At 36.6% G+C, this 17,566-nt stretch overlaps 1 protein-coding gene across 1 annotated transcript; it reads right to left on the reverse strand.

Annotated features, from left to right (window-relative positions):
- Positions 1-446: 446 nt before the first annotated feature.
- On the reverse strand, positions 447-13,341 carry LOC120637486 (sodium/potassium-transporting ATPase subunit beta-2-like). The gene is made up of 6 exons (XM_039909351.1): positions 13,286-13,341; positions 11,079-11,272; positions 5,754-6,008; positions 3,547-3,839; positions 2,149-2,317; positions 447-1,089 (listed from the first exon to the last, which is right to left on the reverse strand). Exons 2-6 carry the CDS (start codon positions 11,236-11,238, stop codon positions 986-988), a joined length of 981 nt encoding a protein of 326 aa, XP_039765285.1. The 5' UTR covers positions 11,239-11,272; positions 13,286-13,341; the 3' UTR covers positions 447-985.
- Positions 13,342-17,566: the final 4,225 nt, after the last annotated feature.

Consider the following 17,566-nt stretch of genomic DNA (forward strand, 5'->3'; position numbering starts at 1 on the left):
CTTTTCTCCTCCAACTTTTCTAAGTTATGTGCGTTTTAAGTAAATAATTTTAAAATATAAGAAAGACGTAATTTTGTAATGTATTTAAAAACATATGTATTAAATGTTAAAAAGCAATGTAACTATTTAATTTACCTTGTCCGATTGCAACACCCACTTAGACCTATTTATAATTCTAATTATTCAAAATAAATCTAAAAATTTCAAATAAAGTTATTCTAAAGAACCAACTTCCATCTTGAAACATAAAGGCCTTACAAAAAAACGTTTTTCATGCTCTGACATTTGAAAGGTGCTTCTCAGTTGAAGTGTGCCAAAACACTGATTCCGACGTTAATTAACGTTAATATGCAAGGTCCTTATTTTCATAGTAGAAGAAAAATTCGCAGTGGGCTATAAAATCTGTTTTTTGAAAGTTTTTTTTTCGGAAATAACGTAAAACAAAATTAAAGAACAACATTTAATTACAATTAAATTAAATTAAAAAACGGTTCACAGATTGCTATGACTTCCGCCCGAAACTAATAGCGTATCCACAACCAAAGACATAATCTATGGATTGATTTTATATGCGCTTTACAAAAATAATTCTTTTTTTAAATCATCGATCTTTAGTCTTGGGATCCTAGATTACAAAGAATTGTAGACGCTTTGACCAAAAATACTTTCATAAATTTTACAGTTCATATTATAATGATCTTATTACCTGGATTGTTTTTTTTTAAACAAGAAGGTTTGGCTTTCACACTTGAAAGCCAAGAACTCCACTCAGTGGAGTAGAAGGATTTATAAATACTACTTTTTAGGCGCTTATTCTTTCATCGCCCAATAATAAGTGCATATACGATTAGAAACAAATTTTCCACAAAAAAAAACTATAGGTATTTATAAGCTAAAACCTTTTTTCTTCATGAAGGAAGATGTTTACTGGTTTTATTAATTTCGGGCGTTCAACAACAATAAAGCTAATGTTGGATTGTTCTTTTTATTCCACCATGATCTCGATGTGGACGGAGCCGATGCCCTCATGCCGGTCGTATTTGATATTGTGCGCCCAGGCGCGGCACTCTATGTTAATCAGCATGCCCGCTGCAATAAAATAGGTTTTATTAATATATTTAAATAAATATTATCCTCTATATATTTAAATAAATATTATCTACTAATATTATAAACTAGCTGTCCAGGCGAACTTCGTACCGCGGATGTTTTTTTTTTTTTTTTATGAATGTCATATCTTTATACTTATTATACTATTCCGGTCTAAGAGGAATCCAAAAAAATCAAATATCATAAAAATTGGCCCAGCCGTTCTTGAGTTATAAATGGTGTAACTATCGCATATATATAGATGTAAATGTTAGTTTGTTTGTTACGCTTTCACTAAAACTACTTAATGAAACATCCTCATGAAACTTTGTACACATATTCTTGGAAGTACTATAAGTAACATAGGATACTTTTTATTCCAATATTAAGCTTAGTTCCTTTGGGAGAGCAGATGAAAGTGTTTGACGATTTTACACCATAACTCCGACAAATGATGACCGATTTAAATAATTATTTTTGTACTATAGAGGTTTTAATATGTGTTTAATTTTGCCCAAACTTTGTGTAGATCTGATGAATGTGGTTGGAGATAGAGGACAGAAGTCCTCAGCGGACAGCAGCAAACCCCTCATTTAAGGCTTAGCGATACTGAATACATAATTGCTGCCACATTTATGAGGACTTCAGTGCTAGGACTAAATAAAACATGTTAGAAATGTTCTTCGCTAACTTTTAGCATATGAATCAACTAACAATGCGATTTCGATTCTTCCTTTAACGATTGCTATTCTTTGTAAGTGATTGATGGAGCCAAGACTGATCAGACAGTTCTTTTAAAATATTGTTACTATATGAATTGATAAAATACTTTTTAAAAACTACACCACTTTTTTAAGAATACCAAACATAAATTTTTTTTAGAACTACAACTAAATTTAATTTCACATAAAAAAACAAAAACAAACGCAGACGAAGTCGCGGGCAACAGCTAGTAATATGTATCTCCTACGACAGAGGAAACCGGTGCCCAGCAGTGGGGCGTTAATACGATGATGCCGCTTAAAAAAATGGAAGTACAATGGCAATTTTAAGACTTACTTTTGGGTCTTTGTAAGTGTACAGCGACTAGAGGACTCAGGTAACCCTCTTGGTTGGTGTAGGGGAAGTAGTACCCCGGGAAGCCCCGGTAGGGCAGGTACTGGATGGGGCCGATGTTCTCCCTGTCCGCGGGGTTCTCGCCCTGGCAGGACACCCACACCATGTTCAGCTAAAATAAAAGAAGCAACAGTTTAAATATCACAAAAGTGATTTATGCCGTGCGGTGACATAGGTCTGTCTGTCTGTCTGTCCGGGCATCACGTGAAAACTACTGAACGGATTTAAATAAAATTTGGTATAGTGGTACTTGATATTCCGGGTCAAATTTGATATTCCGGTTTTTTTATCAATTTTACTTCATAGCTCCGTAAATTTGAACCGATTTTAATAATTTTTATTTTATTTGAATGTGCATATTATCAAGCATGTATTGTCTAATTTTAATGAAGATCAAAAATTAAATATTGTCGGAGATAAAGGAAACAACTCTTCACAGATAACAGGAAGTCGCAAGGCATATGGGACAACGATCGAATGCATGCGTATAACATCCTACTAATATTATAAATTGACGGCCGACTGGCGCAGTGGGCAGGGAACCTGCTTTCTAAGTCCTAGGCCGTGGTTTCGATTCCCACATCTGGAAAGTGTTTGTGAGATGGACAAGATTGATTTTAGTGTATCTGTGTATTATAAGTATTTATGTGTATTATATTAATAAAAATATTCAACAGCTATCTTCGTACCCATAACACAAGCTACGCTTACTTTGGGGCTAGATGGCGATGTGTATTGTCGTAGTATATTTATTTATTATTTATTTATTTATAAATGAAAAAAATTGTGAGGATGGATGTATGTATGGATGGCTGTATGTATAAATGGATGTGTGGATGTTTGTTTCGCTTTAACGCCACAACGAATAAACCGATTGGGCTGAAATTTGGCAGAGACATACAATATAGTCTGGAATAGCTCATAGGCTTCTTTTTATCCCTAAAAAGTAAACAGCTCCTACAAGATAGCATCGCTTTTTTTTCGCAATTGTCTTTCAAAATCTGTGCAAAGGAGTTTTACATTGACGTGGTTTTTTAAATAGGCATAGTTTTAATATTATAAAACACGTCTAATGTAATAACTTGAGAAATACATTTATTACTTCGGTAGCTTTTGCCCGTGTCCTTCGTAAAAAACCGTAAATAATACTTGTTCGAGTTTTTGTACGAATCCCGTGAGAATAGTTTCTTCTCCTGGAATAAAAAGTAGCCTTTATTACTCTGCGTGCTTTCATCTAATTCTATTTCAAGTCTATCGGTTGCTTAGTTAGGATGTAACGTAAGGACAAACAAACAATTTATAGTAGTATGGATTATCTAATAACCAAAACAGAGAACTCACATAATTCTTATCAAAAGCAGTCATATTCTTAATATGGTCCTTCAAGTCATCAGGCATAGCTGCGGGCAAGAGATCAGAACTGTTGTAGAACGCTGGTTTCCATCCGAATATCTTGTTAAGCTTTAGGAAGATGCAAGGCGTTGACTTGTGGTAGGCGAAGCCGTTCTCCTCGATGCAGGGACTCCAGGCGTTGACGTCCACGTCACAGACTTTGCCAGCTGGTGGAGGAAGCTTGAAGTCGCAATTGTGGATGTTCTGACCCGCGCCGGACTTGTTAGCATCCCGTTTATAAGCTGTAAAATGATTATTTTTTTTCTACACTTGTACATACTTTACACTTAAACACAGTCTGCTAAACTAAAATACAGTTTGTCGGCAATATAACTTACTTTACATGTTGACTGATCCCGTATAAAAATATTCCGAAAATCTCATTCTTGTCAAAGAACCTTGCTGTTGAGCCAAAATATGCATCAGCTTTCGCTTTTATAATATTAGTACTTATTTAATAATATATGCTTTATGATTGTTAGTAATTGAAGATTTTTAATTAACTACCTCACTGGTCGATTTTTGGCTCAATTGCTGGTCTGATCTTAGTTAAAATTTTGCACAGAGATAGCTTGTGACACCGAGGACGTAGTAAACTTTTTATCCCTTAATAGAAACCAGTAGCTGTTTTCAGTTTTTTTTTGTATTCCACTAAAAGTTAGCCCTTGACTGCAATCTCATCTGGTGCCGATAGTAAGTGATGACCTGAAACACCTGTGATGGTGTTTCAGTATAAGTACATGATCAGTACTGGGAAAAAAATGTTTCAACAAATTAGTGTCCACAGACAATAAGCAAAGTTCAAAGTTTAAGGCCTATTACAAAAAAAAAACTTCAAAAGATACCAAGCTTGATTTAAGTTATGTAAGATTATAAAAATTTCCGTGCTATATCATCTGCTCTGGGCATTCGCTATGACATTAATATCCTTCCATTGGTAATTGCTCACTTAGGACATACGTATGGAGTTCCTGTGCAGAATTCACGCTGGACCTACTAGTTTAATTTATGCGTTTATGTCATCCATTACTGAAAACCTTGTAGGTTTGAACAGTATAGCCGGGCGGAGGCGGAAAGTTCGGAAAGCTATGCCAGGAGTGTAATTGGTTGTGCATGAAACTGTATTGGAGATTTCGAAATATTTTTATGCGGAGTGAGGGTTATGAAGCGGTGATAGCCTAGTGACCAGACAACCGACGTCAGTGTCGAGGAGCCGGAGAAGAAAAAGAAAAACTTTATCGCACATCTAACATACAGGAAAAGAAACAGTAAGGAGTATACAGCAAACAATGTAGACATACAAAGGTTGACTTATAGCAATCTCTTACCGGCAACCTTCGTAGACAGGAATTACAGCAATGCCGAGTGCGAAACTCAGCACGCACCTCTAACTTTTCATAGCTATGTGCGTTCTAAGCATTCAAAATATCACTAGCTTCAACAGTAAAGGAAAACATCGTGAGGAAACCTGCATGCCTGTAAGTTCTCTATAATGTTCTCAAAAGGTGTGTGGAGTCCACCAATTCGCACTGGGCCAACGTTGTGGACTACGGTCTTAACCCCTTCACATTGTGAGAGACCCGTGCTCTGTAGTGGGCCGTTAATGGTGATAAAGATGAATGAATGAATTAATTAATGAATACATTTTTATTGTACACCAAAGAAAAAAAGTTGTTACAGGGATATAAATACAGAGCAAGAGAGTACAATTTAGTGGAGTACAAGATGATGATGGCAATGTGCGACCATCGGTGTGTATATCAGTCAGTCAGTGTATTTATTAAATAGTTTATTTTTCATTACACATTTAGTACACAAGTGATAGCATGCAAAAAACACGTACTGATCACGCTACGTTTGGATCTGTCAAACTTAAGCGTAGGTGTTAATCCTAATATTATGTCGCCCTTCAGACCGAATCAAAGCAACGCTGCTTTGCGATAGAAAAAAGCACGGCTGTAATACTTCCCCGGATGAGCTAAGTCTCAAAAAAATTATGATCTACAAATGGCACAAAATCATAACGTTTTGAAATCCCTACAAAATTCCTGTGTCCATCAGTGGACGTCCTTCGGTTGAGATCTCAGTGCTTACAAAAGTCCACACAGACAGTTGATAGTTGACAGTTGCGACAGTTAGTCAGTTATGGTACTTACATTTTAAAAAAGTTGATAGCTCTTTAACCCAAAACTGATAGTTGGCAGGATCGTTTCCTTTGTACCAGATGACGCTGCTGGCCACTTCAGGTGGCGTTGGCCTGAAGCCCAGCCCAGGGTTGGTGCCGATGATGGAACCTTCCAGCTGCCATTTGGGCTGCCGCGCGTCCAGCAGTTGAAGGAATGTCCACATGCAAATCGCGACGAGGATGGCAAGAGCGGCGTAGAAGATGAAGTAAAATAAGGAGATTTTGGCTGCGAAGGGGAAAAAATATAAATGTTAAAACAATCAATACTGTACAATTTGACGTAGTGGGCAGCGACCCTGCTTTCTAAGTCCAAGGCCGTGGGTTCGATTCCCACCACTGGAAAATGTTTGTGTGATGAACATGACTGTTTTTCAGTGTCTGGGTGTTTATATATGTATATTATAAGTATTTATGTACATTATTCATGAAAAAATATTCATCAGTCATCTTAGAACCACAAGCTACGCTTACTTTGAGGCTAGATGGCAATGTGTGTATTGTCGTAGTATATTTATTTATTATTTTATGAATTGCATTTCGGAGTAGTCGAGCAAAATTTAAAAGAGATATTTATTAAATCACAAGCCCGGCTTTTCGGCTTCTATGTCTTATATTATATACTATTACTCAATGAAATCTTTGAGATGTCTCTCAATAAGTTCGAAGGTTACATAAAAAGCAAGTTTTTGGAAAATTCCTATTACAATGTTGAAGGATTACGTAAACAATAAGAAAGCTTGGGTATGAATTGCTCTAACTTCATAGCTAGTTATTTGACTGTGAGATGGTGATAACAAAAAAAAAACCCGGCTAAGTTTGTTGTGAGCTCTTCTTACACCTGGGTGCGTTTGTAACCCTCGTAGCTTTAGTTTTAGGTTAACCAATGAGGTTATCACCATAACCTAACAATAATCGAAAAATACGTTTAGAATGTATGAATCTTAGAATTTGAATTGAAATTTTCTGCATTTTTTTAATATTTAAATAATTGACGTACCCGTTAGTAAATACCCATCGCATATAAAGAGCAAGAGTCGGCAGGGCATGCAAGAAATACGTCCTACAAAGTACCGCCCTGTGTGCACCAAACAAAGCTACATGTGCATAAATCACACCGGCAACTAAACCCTTCAAATTCCAATTACTACGAGAAATTGGCGTACACTCAATGCCACGTAAGGCCGTCGTATCGGTCCCGGATATAATCAGTAACATGAGATAATAGTCGTTCCGCCAACTCGCATTGGAGCTGCGTGGTGGGTCAACGCTCTGATTCCCTCTCTCCTGTGAAATAGTGGGCAAGCACTGGAAAGGTATAATAATGATACCAAATTCCAATATAAGCGTTCTGTGAAAATGCAAAAAAAAAAATGTAAAATTTTTCATCTTTGGACTTTTGTGCGGATTTACAGAGTTACTTTTTACTACCCACAATCATTTCGTTAGCAAAAATTATACTTACACCATTTTATTTATTTATAATGTAATTTACTTTATTTTTGTTTTTTTATTATTTTTCTAATCATAATTTTGCTGCTTTTATCACTTTAATGGAAATAACCTGTGCTTCACTTTACTTAATTTTTTTTTTTTTTTAATCTATTTAATTTTCTGTAACGTCACTCGGGTCTCAGCTCTCTCACAGCAACTATAATGCATGGCAAATGCTGAGCCCGCTGAGCTAATATACATCCTGAGGTGTTACACACAGACATTCTGTTAATATTATTGTAAGATGTAACTACTGTTTAAATTCAAAATTCATTTATTTCAAGTAGGCCTACTTTAAGCACTTTTGAAACGTCAGGTATGTATGTTTGTAGTGACCGTCACCGGTTCGGAAAGCAGATTGTACCGAGAAGAGCCGGCAAAAAACTCAGTAGTTGCTCTTTTTTAACATCAACATTTACAATCATTTTTCTATCTTGCGGGCGATGAGAGCGAAGCTGGCTGCTTTCAGTCTACTTTGTCATTAAGGAATTCATCAATATATAGTAACCTTGCTGTTTTAGATGTGTTTTTAAACATTTTTTAAATGTATGTATTGGTAGGTCAAGAATTGATCATGTTGTAAAAGCGCAACCCCACAAATTAGTTCTGCACCTTTCGCAGACGATATGCAGATATCACTAATTTATGTCCGTTTCTGGTAAGTCGATTGTTAATATCAGCTTTTTGTTTATAAAGAGTAATATTTTGTCTCACAAAGACTATATAATTATTAATATATTGCGAAGCTACTGTAAGTATAGGTACCTATCTGTTTAAATTTGTCGCGAAGCGATTCGCGTGATCCAAGTTTATGTATTGCTCTTTTCTGTAGTATAAATATACTTTCAATACCTGCAGCTTTCCCCCACAACAAGATCCCATAGGAAATAATACTGTGAAAGTATGCGAAATAAACAAGCCTAGCTGTTTCAACATAGGTAATCATGCGTTTGTAACGCTTAACATGAATAAATGTATATTCTATATTTCTTCAAAAAGTTAACTTTGCTACCTTTTGTCTACCATCTGACTTAACAGATTACAGTTAATGGCTCACTATAAAAAGGAGACAAAGACACTGGAGCTTCGTTGTCCGCACTCGGTTATGTAACATCGCAAGTACCGTGCATCCAAGGTGACCAAGACGCGGCCGCGGCAGGAAGCCGCGCGGGAATTGAACCATTGCCTCAATGAGCTCATTGCGACTTCCTGCCGCACTCCCGCTGCCGTGGGCTCAGCCGGAATGCGGACTGACCCTCGGCTACACATATAAACTGTACTATTCCGCTTTCATTCCGACCTACCGATAAACAAGTCTTAACTATGCGATAAAACATATTTATTATGACTTAGTTCGAGAGTGTGGGGTATTTTTTTTGATAAAAATCTTTGGTGCTTTGAATTAAGAACATACAGAATCCTAATTCAGCTATTATTGTATGCAGTGTATAAAAAATAAAAATTAAAATAGTTTATTTCGGTGAGAAACAAAATGGTATCAATATATCGCTGAAGCCTTCTTTTAATAGTAGTATTACTACCCTGTCAGAAAACTCCGCTCTTCCATTATAATTAAAATAACCATAACAATATACATTAAAATGAAGGTAGGTAAACAAACAAAACAAGAGATACTGTGTCCAAAAACAGTGAAAACGCCCGCGCACGTCTCCCTTTACACCCGCGGAATGTTGCTAGCTCGCACACTTTTTCCTATTTTATGGTTAACGTTTAGAACATTAGAGGTAAAATAATTACTGTCAACTGCTAAATGGTGGTAAGAGGTGGCTAACCGTTTGTTCGAAAAATCATTCTCAAGTTGTTTTTGATGATTCAATATTGGTCGTGTGGGCAGGAGCTCGACCTCACATTCGTGGGGCAGAGTTCGAATCCCACCTCCAAATTCTAATTTATGTGTGTTTTAATTAATTAAAATATCCTAGCTTCAATGATGAACGAAAACATCGTGAGGAAACCTGCATGCCTCAGAGTTCTACATAATGTTCTCAAAGACAGTGCAGTCCATCAATCCACACTGGGCCAGCGTGGTGGACTAGAGCCGTAACCCCTTCTCACTGTGGGAGGAGACCCGTGCTGGTAATAGGTTGATACTATGATGATGACACGGGTTCTGTATGTTCTTAATTCTGTGGTCTGGGGATCAAAAAGTGCCTTCTCTATTTATTTTATCCGCTATCCTTACTAATATTATGAAAATACTAGGTGTTGGCTGGATCCTCGTCCGCGTTTTTAGGGATTTTTTTACAAATCCAGGAACTGTTTGTTTCCGGGATAAAAAGTAGCCTATGTTACTCTCCGTCCTGTCAATTAACTCTATGCCAAAAGACAAGTAGATTGTTTGGTTAGTTAGGCGTAAGAAAACAACATACAAAAATATCCTGTGCAATTTATTCACACAGGGCAGAAGTGTAACTTCTGAAAAGTAGCCTACGAGAGATTGAGGTGGATGTAGAGTATCAGAACTATTAGGATATATTTATAGTTTATTATTTAGTTTCCATGGTAACTAGAATAGGTAAAAAATGTATAATGTTTTCTATCTCACTCTGTCCTATACATTTATGTGTTTGTGTCTCTATGAACTTTTTTTTCTTTTCATCGAGTTCGATATCACAACAAATATTGGTATTTACAATTGCACCTGTTGGAGATCAACCGTCACATTATAATTAATATAGAGGTTAATACCTCAGTGCACACTTTTGCGACATTTGCCAGTTTGATGTATTTGGTTTTCTCGACGTTTCAAATACACTTATAATATTAGGTCCATCCGAAATAATGGAATTCTGAATGTTGTTTTTTGAATCATTAATTGTTGTAGATATGTGCATCTATAACTTTTCCTCAATAGCAGAAATTCATAATCGGAGACATCGTCATAACCAAGCTTTTTTACTGTATCCTTTGAGTATGTACGTTTTTTTCCACTACAAGTTATCCCTAGATAGCAATCTCTACTCTACTCTGGTACTGTTAACCGATGATTTAATCTAAGGAGGTATTTAATCTAACCAGTGAGGGCTATTGCAATTCAAATTAAACCCATAACCCAAATCAGTACCGGAACGCTAAATCGCTTAGCGATCATAAAATTAAGAACATACAGAAACCGTGTACACGACTAATATTGAAGCATCAAAAACAACTCCACTTTGGAATGGCTTCTCGAACAAACGGTTGGTCACTTCATACCACACTAGCAGATGACAGTATTTATTTACCTCAAATATTCTGAGCGTTCACAATAAAATGGGAAAATAGTATGTGAGCTAGCAACATTTAGCGGGTGTAAAGTGGGACGTGCGCGGGGCGTTTTCACCATTTTTGGACACAATAATGGCTGAATGAGGATTCTGACTTCTGTATGATCCAATTCAATGGTAGCGGCATGTCTTTGGTGAGCCACGGTTAAAGCCACCAGCACGGCTAACATGGGCAGGAGACAATAATATCCCCGGGTAAAGGATAAAAAATTATCTTCTCCAACAGCTTAATCAACTCTCAGAGCACAAACAATATATAAAATAAAAAAGGGGGTAAACTTCTATTCTCTGTTCCTGTGCTTTAGCAGGTGGACACTTAAATTATATCCCTTGCCAGGGGATATAATCGGGGGATATAATTTTTATCTACGTCCAGTGCTAGCCCTGCAGATAGAACAAAAATTATAAATTCCGTAATTTCCCCCGCTGGCAATCGGATCCGGTATCATTACTTAGAAGACCACTGCGCTCGAACAAAAATTAGGAATGCCTTAGAAATTAAATATTGGATAACTCACACCAGCTAGACGCAGTCCTGCCACAGAACTGCTTTGTTTTCGGATTCCATATGAACCTTCTGCACTTCTGTCCCGACGTCAGTGGCGGCTCCTTTTCTCTGTAGTACAAGTTGAACCGCTCCAAGCTGGTCAGATCCGACGGCCTCTTCTTCACTGTCATTTCGACTGAGTTTGCTTTTCGTTTCTTCAAAAACCTAATGCAATTGTATATTTAATAATTATTAAGGACGGAACTTTGATTGTAGTTTGAGTTCTGTGTTTCCTAATTCTTACAACCTGGGTATCTTTAAAACAAGAGTGAATAGGCATCTTCTAAACAAGCGCGTCCCATCTTAGTTCACACCTACACTTTCCATGATGTGAGATTGTGGTCTATTTCTTGACACTTTCTCGATCACGGTCTAATGAAATCTATCTATCTATACTTATAATAAAACTGTAACGGGAAGATTTCTGTACATTTAATATATTTTGAAAATTTTGACCGGGGGATGTTTTATAATCGATACTGAGTCCAAAACAGATTTTTATTTAATTTTTGTCTGTGTGTCTGTCTGTCTGTCCGGGCATCACGTGAAAACTACTGAACGGATTGAAGTAAAATTTGGAATAGTAGCTGATATCCCGGGTCAACATATAGGATACTTTTTATCGATAAACAATAAGTTTCCTCCGGCAAATGGGATGAACATTTTTATCAATTTTACTTCATATGTCCGTGAAATTTGCACAGATTATAGTGATTCTTTTTTATTTGACAGTGTATACTACCAAGCATGTATTGTCTAACTTTAATGAAGATCTGATGAATATTGTCGGAGATCAGAACATAATTCTTCACAGATAACAAATCGCAAGGCATATAGGACAACGATCGAATGCATGCGTACCATCCTGGAATAGCTCATAGGCTTCTTTTTATCCCGGAAAAGCAAACTGCTCCTACAGGATAGCATCGCTATTTTTTCCGCATTTGTCTTACAAAATCCGCGCAAAGGAGTTTTAGATTGACGTGGTTTTTTTAGATAGGCATAGTTGAAGTATTATCAAGCTTTTAAGTTTGTTTTGTAGAACGCGCTTATCTCATCTGAAATGCTGTTTCGATTTTTATTTGGATTGGTAGTATCAATTAAGGCTGTATAACATCACGCTACGACAAGAAATATACATTTTTGAGAGAATCCGTTGCGTGCGATGCGTGAACGGTAAACGTTACGCCAAACGACGGAAATAAGTAGTAAGTATGTCGTAATTGTTTTTTAAAGTTCTATAAAACCGTCTGCGAAAACACGACTACTTTTTGAACTTGGCTCATTCGAAAACGAAGTCGCGCGGTGCTAGTAAATAAATAAAATAGTATAATACTAGTTTAGTTTCAATTCGTTTATGCTGTTTTACTTTTTCATTACACTAATGTCATAAATTATGTAGTAGCGCTGCGTGAAAGAACAATCATTGGTTAAACAACAAATCCTAAAAAAAAAATTTCAAACACTTTTATAGTTTATTTCATACTAGCTGTCCCAGCGAACTTCGTACCGTCAAACAATTTTTTTATGAATACTATATTTTAATACTTTTTATCCTATTCCGGACTAAGAATAATCCAGAATATCAAATACCATAAAAATTGATCCAGCCGTTCTTTAGTTATAAATGGTGTAACTAACACAACTTTCTCTTAGATATATAGATTAAGATTTTAATAAATAGCCAAAACTCGTCATCGTTTGCCCCATACGGATAGTCCGAATTGAGCGTAGTTATATGCTTATGATGAATTAAATCCTGACTAATATTATAAACGTGAATGTGTGTATGTTTGTTTGCCTCATGCCCAAGAAATATTTGACTTTGACTTTGACTTTTGACTAACCAATCAACTTGATTTTTTGCACAGAGTTTATTATCCCAGGAAAACAAACGGTTTGCAGGAGATTTGTAAAAACCGTGATATCATTAATATTCCGCATTTATATTGACAATAGTCAATAATAGCCCCAAATTTTCTTGGTGTATTGAAGAATTTTAGTAATGGTAACAAATATTCTCAATATTTAAAGTGTCAATAATACTGTCTGTTTGCGGACAGCTTAAGGGAAACGCCATAGTGTTGCTTCAATTACAAATTCTTTAAGCCGTTTTCTGAAAGGCCTTAACTTAAGATTTAATATGATTTGTATGGAAAATACGTGCTAGCATCTCACCCAGCGGGATCGGGCACGTCGAGCGGCGGAGTGCAGCGGCGACTGCGCGCGCGCAAGTGCCGGGACGCGGGATGGCGCACCGCGACAGTGAGTCACGTAACATAATCACGCAGTGAAATGCGAGCTTCCTTAAAGTTGGAACTAATCAAGTAAATCCTGTCTTGTACAGTTAATATTAAATTGAGTCGTTTGAAAACCCTATCTATGCATTTAATCGAATAATATTTTATTCAATTGTATCAGCAGGCAACGAGCGCCATATAAAAAACATAAAATACTATACAGAACCAATTGGAAAGCAACCGGGAACCGTTCCCGAGGGCCAAACTAAACATTACCTATGCACGGTTAGGTTTATGAGCAATACCGAAGTATATTATACAACCGAAGTATATATGACGGCCGATTGGCGGCAGTTTGCAGCGACCCTGCTTTCGGAGGCCAAGGCCTTGGGTTCGATTCCCACTACTGGAAAATGTTTGCTTTTCATTCCCACTACTGGAACGTTTTTCTTGCACAGGGTTTTTGACCAGGGTATGCATAAAGAAGGAAAATGGCATAAACTGGGAAAATCCTTCCCCTTTATGAGTAATACAACATACCCTATGCAGTGCTTTTGTGCATGTATGAAGTGCACGCCACTGTGTATTATATTCATGAAAAATATTCATCTGTCATCTCAGTACCTACCCATAACACAAGCTATGCTTACTTTGGGGCTTGATGGCGATGTGTGTAGTGTCGTAGTATATTTATTATTTAAATATAAAAAAAAATTAGGAGAACACACACAGTGTTTTTTTAAACATCGAACATCGAAATCCCCTTTCAACTATCCGATTTTTGATCCACGTGAACGATAGATTTAGGAATACGGTAGTAGCTGATTATGTTAAGCACCTGTTATATTTTTCTGCTGCATGATTGAATTTATTAGTAGTTCCAGAGATTAGCGCATTCAAGTAAATGAACAAACAAACTTGGACGTCAATGTACGCCATTTTAAACTATTGCCTTAAGCGATGGTAGTACACCCACTATAAATTATAAAAGTTGCATAAAGCCATCCACTTGGCGGTCCTTATAATTTGTCACCTTGCCGTTAATAAAACCCTCTTACTGCAATCAGGGACAACGTAACTCCATTATGTCCTCTGAAAATTTATTTGCGTTCAGTATATCAGCTATGGAAGGAAGCAGTGATTGCCAAGTGGGAAAGGCTTCGGACTTCATTTCGTGGAGACCGAGTTCGAGCCCCGGCATCCACCACCCGCACTACTGACTTTTCGGAGTTATGGGAGTTTTTAATTCAAGCAATTTAAATATCACTTGCTTTAAACTACCCGTAACTTACCCCGATATACTGAATACTTCTGCGAAAAACCTTGTGAGTGCACAGGCGTGATGTACCTAATAATAAATAAATAAATTATTGTACTAAAACAATACACGTATCACCATCTAGCCTCAAAGTAAGCGTACCTTGTATCTTTTATATTAATTTTAATTGTAAAAAAAATCAATTATTTGACTAGAGTTTTTTTACAAAACTTTGCATTTCTATACATACTCTTTATTCATAAGTTCCCGAAGAAACGGGTAATTGTACTAAATATAAAGTGCAATAACGCAGAGCCAGAGCGAAGCGTGTCTAGGTTTAACCAGTAAAACACTTAGAGTTTAGATTGTGGATACGAGGTCACAGATTGCCAGAGTGGTCGTTAGTTCAACGAAACTGTAGCAACGTGACTGGATATTTCCAGTTTTTAGGAGTCATCACTTTAATCTAATTTATCCCCCTCAAGTTCCAGACAACAAGTAGACACAATGGGTATATTAGTAACTAGCTCATCCCCGCGTCTTTTCGTGCAAGTTCTGATAAGTAAATTTCATTATCATCGTCATAATTTCAACCGATTGACGTCTGCTGCTGGACATAGGTCTTATGTAGGGCGTTCCGAACTCCATGGTTCTGGTAAAATTGTATCCAGCGGCTCTCCGCGACTCGTTTGATGTCGTCTGTTCACCTTGCGACCAGTGCGGGGTTGCCATTCCAACACCTTGGGACCCGGTTCGGTCATCGGTTCTCCGAGCTCTTTGCCTCAGCTTCGCGACTAGTTGAGCTATGTCAGTAACTCTATAATTGTTCTACGTAGCCACCCACGAGTGCGGGCCCACTTTCAATAAACCGACGTTTTTTTACCTTGGTCCATTCTTCCGCTAGTTCGAAAATGCGTGTCGTCTCCTGAAAACATCGGTATTTCAATATATGTTTTTTTATTCCACTTCAAGTTCGCCCTTGTCTGCTATCCTGGTAAATGCAGTCTAAGATGGTAGCGGGCTAACGTATTAGGTAGTGTGGAAGTTATATCCTTAATCGGTTTATGTACTTGACAACGTACCGTAACACTAAATCACTTAGCGGCACGTCTTTGTCGGTAGGGTGCGACCGAAGCCTCCCACCAATCCGGAATAGAGAAATTATAAATTCCTAAATAGTAATGGATAGGCCACTGATCGTAAAATACAACTCACAGGTGTAGTAATTTGAAAGAAAACACGAGTATTTCATATCTTGGGTTATGGACCTAAAAGCGACGTAACACTTATCGTAAAATAGAACTCATAAGTGTGCTTATTTACACTTATAATAAAACTGTAACTGGAAGATTTCTGTATATTTAGTATATTTTGAAAATTTTCACCGGGGGATGCTTTATAATCGATACTGAGTCCAAAACAGATTTTTATTTAATTATTGTCTGTCTGTATGTCTTTCTGTCTGTCTGTCTGTCTGTCCGGGCATCACTTGAAAACTACTGAACAAATTTAAATAAAATTTGGTATAGTAGTAGCTGATATTTCGGGTTAACTATAGGATACTTTTTATCCCGATAAATAATAAGTTTCCTCCGTGAAATGAGATGAAGTTTTTAATCAATTTTACTTCATAACTCCGTTAAATTTGAGCCGAATTTTTAATTCTTTTTTTATTTGAAAGTGTATACTATTTAACATGTATTGTCTAATTTTAATGAAGATCTGATAAATATTGTCGGAGATAAAGGACGTAACTCATCATAAATAACATAAGGCATATGGGACAGCGATTGAATCATGCGTACTAATATTATAAATGCGAATGTTTGTGAGGATAGATGTATGGATGGATTTATGTATGTATGTGTCAACTAAAATATTTACAACTTACTAACTCAGTATACCACGTAAAATTAGATCAGATCTATTCTAGCTTCTCGATTGACTCATAAGCGGACGAAGTCGCGAGTTTCCGCTAGTATGAAATAAAACAAGAGTATTTCATATCTTGGATTATTAAACTAAAAGCGATGTAATACAAATGCCATAGAAGTCCTTGGCTGGTGCTTTTAAAGCGTAAGTAAATTACAGTTACACGAAATACGCCAAGAATGGTTCAGAGTTCCTCACACCGTACGAAAACTTATTGGGAATAAAAAACCCAAATAAAAATAAATCAAACTCCTTTTTTGCGCGCATTGACTAATTTGAATGGCATCCCAAAATAGCGTGAACGCTGGTAATGAATAAAATTACAAGCGAATCCTCTTATCCTCGCCATCGATTTATTACGAACATATTAAGAACCAGCCCCGTCTTCGCTCGCATGTCATGTACTTTGCACTACTTGTGAATAAAGTAAGTAGTTTTAACATTTTATCCTTATGAATTATTTATTAGTAAATGAGGAAAGTGTGTTGTTTGTTATTTGTGTCAAATTTAAATTCTTCAGAAAAGATGTTCTATTACCACTGACCTGTATACTATAGTACGCTATAATAGAGGTCAGTTTTTAGTCAAGAAATGTATCTTGATCATTAATTTTACTTGTCTATTCACAATAAACAAAAGATTAAAAAGTTCATGAATTAAAAAGTCCTTATAAATGCCCACCAATCCGCACTGGGCCAGCGCGGTGGAGCTTCTCATCGTGGCAGGAGACCAGTGCCCTGTAGAAGACCGGTTATTGGTTTATATAAATTAAAAAAAATAGGTCAATAATTAAAAAAAATACTTGGTTTGTATTACTTAATCATTTATTTGTTACCTATGTTTCATCCGTTACACCGCCGTAGCGTGCACCCTGGACACAAAGAAAGGATATTGAGAATACCTGAATAAATATACTACGACAATACACACATCTGGGTACTAAAAAGACTGCTGAATATTTTTTATGAATAATCTAAATAGATAGATAGATAAATACTTTATTGCACATAATTAAGGGATAAAGATAAT

Source organism: Pararge aegeria, chromosome 3, assembly GCF_905163445.1.
Source record: "Pararge aegeria chromosome 3, ilParAegt1.1, whole genome shotgun sequence".
Taxonomy (NCBI): Eukaryota; Metazoa; Arthropoda; class Insecta; order Lepidoptera; family Nymphalidae; genus Pararge; species Pararge aegeria.

Excerpts from the sequence above, each read along its gene's own strand:
- LOC120637486 (XM_039909351.1), bottom strand. The coding sequence starts at position 11,238 with ATGACAGTGAAGAAGAGGCCGTCGGATCTGACCAGCTTGGAGCGGTTC. Across the intron at positions 2,318-3,546 it reads CTGCTTTTGATAAGAATTAT|CTGAACATGGTGTGGGTGTC; the intron begins GTGAGTTCTCTG and ends CTTTTATTTTAG. Across the intron at positions 1,090-2,148 it reads ACACTTACAAAGACCCAAAA|CGGGCATGCTGATTAACATA; the intron begins GTAAGTCTTAAA and ends ATTTTATTGCAG.